The 9,134-nt window shown below is 38.1% G+C and overlaps 1 protein-coding gene across 1 annotated transcript; it reads left to right on the plus strand.

The window, feature by feature from the left end:
• Positions 1-594: 594 nt before the first annotated feature.
• On the plus strand, positions 595-2,868 carry LOC124370570. The gene is made up of 2 exons (XM_046828864.1): positions 595-1,086; positions 2,386-2,868. Exons 1-2 carry the CDS (start codon positions 595-597, stop codon positions 2,866-2,868), a joined length of 975 nt encoding a protein of 324 aa, XP_046684820.1.
• Positions 2,869-9,134: the final 6,266 nt, after the last annotated feature.

The following is a 9,134-nucleotide window of genomic DNA, read 5'->3' on the forward strand; positions in this document are numbered from 1 at the left end:
TTACTACATTCTTCTAAAACTAGTACAGTTTGTGTGTTATATACTATATAATAGATGGTAAAAATCTCAGGACAATATGTTGAATAGTTTTTAAGATAATGGTACCTAACTACATGCTGAATTTCCCATATAAATAGCATTGCGCTAAAAAAAGTGCATCGCTCCCCTTAAAAATGTAAGTACTTTTGCATTTTCCGAAAGTTATATTTTTGAGACAAAGGTACATTTTTCTCAGAATTTTTTTAAGATAAGCTAGGTTTACATTAGCATGTAAAAGTGGCGTCACTTTTACTGGCTGTCAAGTGGCGAGAAAAATGGAGCGTGTAAACCTGAAATGGCGCGCCACTTTTAGTGGAGATGTGAAATGGCGCATCATTCGAGCTGACGCCATCAATATTTGTTCCGACATATATTAGTGGTGTCACTAGACAGTGGCGCTCCAGTTGAAATGGCGCGCCACCTGCAGTGGAACGTGTAAACAACTACACGTGTTCGCCAGTCACATTGGAGTGCCAGTTCAAGCCACTAGGTATTGTGTAGCTCAAGGAAATTCAGTAAAAACATTTCGAGCAGTGTAGTGGTTTTTGTTGAGTTATGGCAGATTACGTAGAATATGACAGTGCAGGAACCTTAGGGGAAGAATATAATGAAAGAGTTGAGAAGAATAGTGATGAAAGTGAAGATAGGCCGAAAGTATTAGTGAAGAAACGTAAAGGAAAGCAAGAAGAGAGAGAGAAATTAAAATTGTCCGAAATTGAAAAATTTCTAGAGTTGTATGAGCTGTACCATTGCTTATGGGACTATAAAGTAGACGAATACAAAGACAGAAATGCAAAAGAACACGCATTGGAAGAAATTGTCCGTGGTATGGAGAAACGAGAGTTCACAGTCAAGAAGGCTAAAGATAAAATACGCGTTCTTCGCAACACATACAGCAACGAGCTGACTAAGATCTATAAAAGCAAAGTCTCAGGGGCAGGTCTCGATGATGTGTATGTTCCGACGCTGAGATGGTTCTCAACAATTGATCGAATCATTGGAGGTGTTGTCCAATCTCGAGGGAGCCAATCAGTAGGACTTTTTCAGGTATGTACGCCAACATTTCATTAGTACTATTAAAGGAAATTAATTTTCATACAAATTTATTTAAAACCATAAAAAAATTTACAGATTTTTGGTGTGAAAAACGTTAAAAAATAATAGAAGTAGCTAAACTAAACTTTTACCAATGAAACAACTAAAAATAATCACAATTGTATCAAACTTTTATTTTTGTTTATTAAATTGCAGTAGTTGTTAACATAAGAACATTATGAGTTGTTCAAACAGCCTTATCATTTACGAACTGCAGTTGCCAAGGAACACTCCCTTCCCCCATAAACCAATCTGCGAGTTTATCCCTAACCTGCTTTGCTGCCTTTGTTGGGTTTCGAGGTTGTGATCTATCTTTCACACTAACCAATCCTTAATTTTGTACTGCTCGACGCCATGAGCCAGGTACTATTTCACCCGTATCTACGTTTTCTTCATCAACACGTCCCCTGTAAAAATACACACCAGGACTTGTTATTCGCAGCCAGTTATGTATTGCTACACTTGCTTTCACTAATGAGTCTACTTTGTCTGGGCTTAGCGGAATGGCCCTCTCAAATATACGAAACCTGGCTGCAAGAATTCCAAATGCATTTTCAACTATGCGTCGAGCCCTAGATAGATGATAGTTGAAAACCTTTTGTTTTATAGTCAAAGGACCAGATCGAGTATTACATGGCTTCATAATGTACTCCCTTAAGGGAAATGCGTCATCAGCAACAAACAAAGCATTAGCTGGTAACTTTAATTTTTTGCTGTCTATGGCTTCTTGAAATGCACTTTTTACCAACACTCCACCATCTGATACACGTCCGTTTGTTCCAATGTCTATGTAGGTGAAGCAATAAGCGTCATCAACAACTGCGAAAAGAATTGTACTAAATGAACCTTTGTAGTTGTAGAAGTCAGAGCCAGCATTACTTGGGCATCGTATAGAGACATGTTTACCATCCATGCTTCCGCAACATCGTGGAAAATTCCATCTACTTGAAAATTCTTGCATAATTTCTTGCCATTCCTCTTCTGAAGTAGGACCCTAAAAATAACCGTGCATTTAATTACTACGGCCTTACACAATCTTATTATATAGTAAGAGTAGGTAATATGAAAAAAACACTTGCATTTATTGACATATTATATATCAATTGGGTGGAGTTAATAAAAAGTGGAATCTACTTGGTCTATTTGTTCGAACAATACAACAATAATAGATGAAGTAGATTCTACTTTTTTTACGTCACCTAATGTTACTAAAAGTTCGTCTGTACGGTACGTCTCAGGTTTTATTTTCAGGAGCAATCAAGCACTCAAGTTCAGCAAGATGATGCAGACAAAGATGAAGAAACTATCTTTGAAGATGTTCAAGATATTCCTTCTTCATCTATTCCATCTACTTCTAGTGGTCGTATTATACGTGAGAAGCCCTCAAGTGCTTCTAAGCAAATTCCTTATGCCAAACCGATATCAAGAAAAGTAGCTGGTGAACGCCTAGGAAAAATACAAAACTCAGTACAACAACTGAAGGACATTTCAGATAAGGTTCTTGCACCTGAACGTATAAAAGATATGTGCGAGTATGAATTGTTCGGCCAGTTTATTGCCAGTCAGCTAAAAAAGCTTCCCGAGATAAATGCTTTGGCAGTAATGCAAAAAATTCAAACGTGCCTCATGAATGAGAGGATGACCATTGCTCGCGGTAATTCCATGTCACACTACCAATGGGAAGACACCTTAACTACATCCTCTTCCATGGTGTCTCCAAATCAAGAAGATTAAATTGAACTTGGCGCAAAAGATATCTTAAGTGAAGCCCTTAGTATGTTATAAACGTATGACATTTTGAGTTTATTTCGTTTTTCAATATTCCTTTTTCAGTAGATTTTTGTATTGTATAAAAATAAATAAAGTACAGTTTCAATAACCTCATTTAGTTTAAATTTTACCCCTTACATTGTATTATTACTAAATACTTACTTTTAAGTATTTAATTAGAGCCTCGAATATAGCTTCACACACTTAGAAATTGTGCATTTTGGAACACGATAAAGGTACTGCAAAGAAGAGAACGAGTCACCTGTAGCCAAATACCTCAAGGTAATTTGTAACTTTATTTTAGCAGGTAAAGCTTGTATTTAATTTCTGAATACGAGGAGCAACGAGTTTTAGCAGCTCTTCAAACTTCAACTCGGACATTCTTAGGTGGTTTCTGAAGCTGTCTACATCTTCGGTTGCAAGTTCTTCCAGAAGTTTTGATGCACCAAGGTTTGTCCTTCTACTAATCAATTTTCTTGTCCAACACGACCTAGGTTTTTTCTAGGTCGTAACCGCAACAATATTTCGTTTGCTTCATCAGCTAACTCCTCACTCAACACGGAAATCGATGTTGCTACCGCACTCTGAATATTTTCTGTATAATCAGACATTTTTACTCGTCACAGAACAATACCAGAACTGAGCTGACGCCATTACAGTGGCGAGCTAGGTTTCTACTCAAATGTGTGTAAACCCAAAGTGGCGCGACACTACCAACTGGCGCGGCTAGTGACGCCACTTCTACATGCTAATGTAAACCCACCCATTAGCCGTGTTTATACGAGGCCAGCTAGCAGTCCAGCTACTCTGACTGGAGCCAGTCAGCTGGACTGCTAGCTGGCCTCGTGTAAACGCTACCGGCGCCAGCTGACACTCCAGTCCAGTGGGAAAAAGACGATCCAGTGCACTGGCTTGAGGAGTAGATTTGACGCCAGTCCAGTTCCCCCACTACCAAAAACTGAGACTGGCGCGGCCTACTGAAAGCTTGTGAACGACTCCGGCCAGTCGGTCCAGTCCAGTACAGACCTGTCTGCATGCAACACCCCTACTGTAGTGCACTTTTCTATTTAGTTTTGTTCAACATATTTTGTACATTTTTACACCATGACGTCTAAAAAGTAGAGTGAAGGGTTAAATATGAAATTTATTGATGCCTACAAAGAACAAGAGTGTTTGTGGAATCAGTTTAATCCATTGTACAAAAATAAATTTGCTCGTGAAACGGCCCTAAAAAAACTTGCCGAAATAATGGAGTTGGATGATTTTGGTGTTATTGAAGCAAAAGCTAAAATAAAAGCTCTTCGAAGTACCTACAACCTAGAAGTGGAAAAACAGAAGAAGAGTGAAAAGTCAGGTGCCGGATTGGATGATGTTTATGTTCCATCAGTGAAGTGGTTCAAGACAATGAAAGAGATTATGACTACGGGTACACTAAAAAGACGAACGCAAAGTAACCTGGTAAGGATGTTTATTTGCTATTACATTAAGTTTATAAGTAAGTCATAATCTGTAAGTTTGGGTTTTCCCCATTTTTAAAAACAAAACTTTGATTTCTCAAAAAGTATACGATGTACCAAATCTAAAATAATTATTAAGATTTAAAGTTACAACATACACTTACAGAAATACACTTAAGGGGAGCACTTCGTAAAAAATCTCAAAAATTACAAATTTTTTTTTTTTTTTTTTTATTAAAGTTTGGAATTTCCCGATAACAATGGTGGTATTAAATTTTTTTTATGATGACTAGAAGTGTCCGAAATATTTTTTTTTTAATAGGCCTGCAGGCAGTTTCGGGCCTGTAGCAGTCACACTTTGAATGGTGCTGTTATAGTACTACTTCGTTGCAGTCATGTTCATGATTTGGTTGGCAGTGACAGTTTGTTATGTCAACAACTTACACTAACCAACAAAACATCTGTTTTATAACCATTGCTTATAACCTAGGTAGCATACATGTTTTGGTTACTGACATTTCTGTTTTAGAGAGTGAAAATTACGTAAATGATTATGGTTTTTTGTGAGTTTAGTGGAGAGTTCTGAGTATTTTTTGTTATAAGTGTAGTGAATTTTATAATGCCACGTTCAAAGCCTGCTTTCAAGAAACGCGTTTTCAAAGGAAATCAACATAACCCTCCAACTAGTCCTAGGCCTAGTTTCTCAGGATCAAGTAACAATCGAGGTACCAATACTCCAAATGTGGATAGGCCAAGACCTCAAAGTGCATCTTCTAAGAAGGTCAGTCCTTTTTTGAAACAGTACCAATTGAATGAAAATGATGAGTCTGAAAACTGTATAGTTAATATAGGATTGTTGAATGAGGCTCTTAGTAACGTTTCAGTGTGTAAAAATTGCCATGGCCAACTTGTTTACAAAGTAAAACACATTGTAGGCCTAGCATCAAAAATTATAGTCAGCTGTTCTGATTGTGAAAACACTATTACTGTGACAAACTCTGAATTAGTCAGGCCTAACACTAATCAGAATGAAGCAAAGTCTGATAGGCCTAACACATTTTATGACCTAAATCTTCGTTTGGTTTATGCTATGCGTAACATAGGCAAAGGTAGAGTGGCTGCGGAGAAAATTTGCGCTTTTATGAATCTTACACCTCCGCCTTTGAGATATCATGAACATGAGCATTACTTGGGTTCAATTGCTGAGTTAGTGTGTAAGAAGTCAATGCAAAGTGCTGTGCAAGAAGCTGTATCGGATAATGATGGTTGCAGAGACCTCGCTATAGCTGCTGATGGCTCATGGCAGAAGCGGGGTCACCTTTCACTAAATGGAGTGGTATCAGTGACATCTTTATCAACCGGTAAGGTCCTAGACATCGAGATTTTATCTAAATATTGCAGATGCACTAATAGACTAAACAACACGCATGGTGATGGCTGTATCGCAAACTTTGAAGGTTCTAGTGGAGCCATGGAAGTTGCTGGAGCAGTCGCAATTTTTCAGCGCTCGCAGGCATTGTATGAGGCTCGTTACCTTGAATACCTTGGTGATGGAGACAGCAAGGCGTACTCCAGTGTATGCGAAGCCAAGCCCTATGGTGATACTGCCATAACAAAGATAGAATGCATAGGCCATGTCCAGAAACGGATGGGATCGAGATTAAAAAATCTAAAAGCTAAGACTAAAACACTCCCTGACGGCTCACGACTTGGCGGCAAGAACAAGCTAACAGATTCTGCCATTATTCAGCTCCAAAAATACTACGGATTGGCAATTAGACGCAACACAAACTCTGTTGAAGACATGAAAAAAGCCATTTGGGCAGAGTTTTTCCATGTGATGTCTTCTAATGAAAGGCCTCAACATGGACTACGTCCAGATGATGAAGAAACCTGGTGTAAGTACCGCAAAGCCGTAAAATCCAATGAAAACTATGATCATGGCAGCCATTTTCACTTGCCTGAAAACCTAATGACATTTATTAAACCTATTTTTCAAGATCTAGCCAATCCAACTCTACTGGGCAAATGTACTAAGGGAAAAACTCAAAATCCCAATGAGTCCCTCAACAATGTCATTTGGACCTACATACCTAAAAGAACATTTGTGGAGATTAAAACTTTGAAATTTGGCATATATGAAGCTGTTACAGCTTTTAACACTTTCACTGCCGACAACGTAATTTGACGTCGCGCAAGGAGTTCTATAGACTGCCGACAACGTCATTTGACGGCGCCGACTTTTACAGTAATAAAAACTCATTTAAACGACTATGAAATTCGGCATTGATAGTCATTCGCTAATTCGATGTTTTTGTTTCTTACTCTATGTATTATAATCTATGAAATGTTGTTGGCAGTCATCTGTAACATCGGAAAAAAAGTGGTTTGTTTACCGCTTCGCGTCGGGCGTCGGCTATTTGTTGTCGTTCTGCTACCGTAGTTCGTCGTCTGCGTCGTTATTGTTTTGCTTGCTATTACGTTTGTTTATGATTGTTTTTGTGAGTAAATACAATGAATCGTAACAGTATTGAAGACAATCAAGTTCTAGAAGAGTTACTCAGATGTTCAAGTGACAGTGAAAGTGATGATTTATTCCAAGATGACACAGATAATGATCCCGATTTTACTACTGATGGACTTCTTGGAGATGCAAGTAAGTTTGTTGACATTGTATTTTTACTCAAATAACAAATATAAAGCAAATTAGTAATAAAAACATTTATTCTTGTGTTTTGTAAATAATTGGTTTATTACAGAATTTTACAGTTTATTGTTTATTTTCAGCTTCTGATGAAGATTTTGATGATGTTCCTGGAAACAAGTGGGCTAGGCCTATCAGACACTCCCAATAGACCAAGTACAATTGAAACTAGTAGTCATGAAAATATACTTCATCATGAATCTAGTAAGTAGATATGGTTTTTGTTAGGCAGTGCAGACAATCTTTTAGGCTAATATAGCCTACTGCAACAAATTTGTTTTGATAGTGTAGGCTATTTTGTTTTCCTTTGTCAATAAAGTTTATTTTGCAATCCTTTATAATAAGTCCTGGCCTATTGTAGAGTAATTTAGTTTGTTTATTGTAGGCTCTGAAGATGAAGCCATGGAAGAAAAGCCCTAGGCCTAGAGCCATCCGTGGAAGGCCATTGGGGCACAGTACAGCTAGGCCAACTGTTCGAAGAACTCAGGCTAGACCTACAAATACATATAACTGGACTGACAATGATGTGACTCCAAACATTCCTGTGTTTGTTGGGCAAGGTAAACTGCAGACAGGTACAGTTCTGGAAGAAGGATGTTCAGTAAGTGACACATTTTCTCATTTCATTGACAATGATATAATAACCCTATTGAAACATCAAACAAATCTATACGCCTCTCAAAAATAAGACAATTGAGGGCAAAACAGGGCACTTTCACCTTCTTGTAGGATGTCTGAGTGGAAGAGTGTTAGTCTACTAGAAGTAAAGAAGTTTCTAGCAATAATTATACATATGAGCTTCAGCAGCAGACCACAGATCCAAGATCACTGGAGCACTGATCCTGTTGTCTCGTGCAATTATTGCCCTAATATTATGGGAAGGAACAGATTTCTTTTGATTCTCTCTAACCTTCATTTGAGTGACAGCTCAGTCCAGCCTAAAAAAGGAGAACCCGGTTATGACCCCTTATACAAAGTTAGGCCACTGATTGATCACGTTGCTGAACGTTTCAAGGAAAACTTACCGCCCAGGGGAAAATGTAACAATTGATGAGGGGATGTGCAAGTTCAGAGGAAGACTTGTTTTCAAAACAGTACATGCCCCAAAAGCCTAGCAAGTATGGAATAAAATTATATATGGTGTCTGAGAGTACCTCTGGCTATATTTGGAATTTTCAGGTTTATTGTGGGCAAAGCAATGTTGTTACACAGATTGTAATAAACTTACTGGGTAATCTTGCTGGCGAAGGGCGTACACTCTATACAGATAGGTATTACACAAGTCCAACTTTAGCTACAGCATTAGAACAGCTAAATACAGGTATTGTAGGAACTGTAATGCCAAACAGAATTGGGCTGCCACAAGAACTGAAAAAACCCCCCCGATTAGAGAAAGGTGCTCAGTTGTGTCGTAGGGGATGGAAACATCTTAGCCATATGTTGGAGGGACAAAAAAGATGTCCATATGCTCAGCACCAGACACAGAGCTGAAATGGTAACCTACACAAACAAAACAGGCAAAGAAATGACCAAGCCAGCCTGTGTTGTAGGCTACAACAAGAACAAGTATGGTGTCGACTTGTCTGACCAGCGCATGTCATACGGAGCTTTTGATCATAAATCAATAAAATGGGTGGAGAAAGCTTTTCTTTCATGTAAATACTCATGTGCCTAGTTAATTGTAACATTATTTACAATAAAGTAAATAGAAAAAAAAATTACCATGACACAATTCATGAAAAAATTATGTGGGGAGATGGTTGTTCAAGAAGATGTTCCACCAAATACTAACGGTAGGCATCTAAGCAGACTACAAACTGGGAAGCATTTCTTAGAAAAGATTCCAGTGCCTGAAGGAAAGAAAAGAGCTCAAAAAAGGTGCAAGGTATGCTCTTTGATAACTAAAAAACAATCAGGCAAGGCTGCAAGAAGAGACACTTCATATCAGTGTAGCGAGTGCAAAATTGCCATGTGCAAAGAACCATGTTTCAAGACTTTCCACACTAAAAAAAATATTTCAGCATAAGTAAATTTTTAATTGTAAACATGTGTAGCTATAGTGTTAGTAA

This window comes from Homalodisca vitripennis, unplaced genomic scaffold (assembly GCF_021130785.1).
Source record: "Homalodisca vitripennis isolate AUS2020 unplaced genomic scaffold, UT_GWSS_2.1 ScUCBcl_301;HRSCAF=1999, whole genome shotgun sequence".
NCBI lineage: Eukaryota > Metazoa > Arthropoda > Insecta > Hemiptera > Cicadellidae > Homalodisca > Homalodisca vitripennis.

Excerpts from the sequence above, each read along its gene's own strand:
- LOC124370570 (XM_046828864.1), top strand. The coding sequence starts at position 595 with ATGGCAGATTACGTAGAATATGACAGTGCAGGAACCTTAGGGGAAGAA. Across the intron at positions 1,087-2,385 it reads AATCAGTAGGACTTTTTCAG|GAGCAATCAAGCACTCAAGT; the intron begins GTATGTACGCCA and ends TTTTATTTTCAG.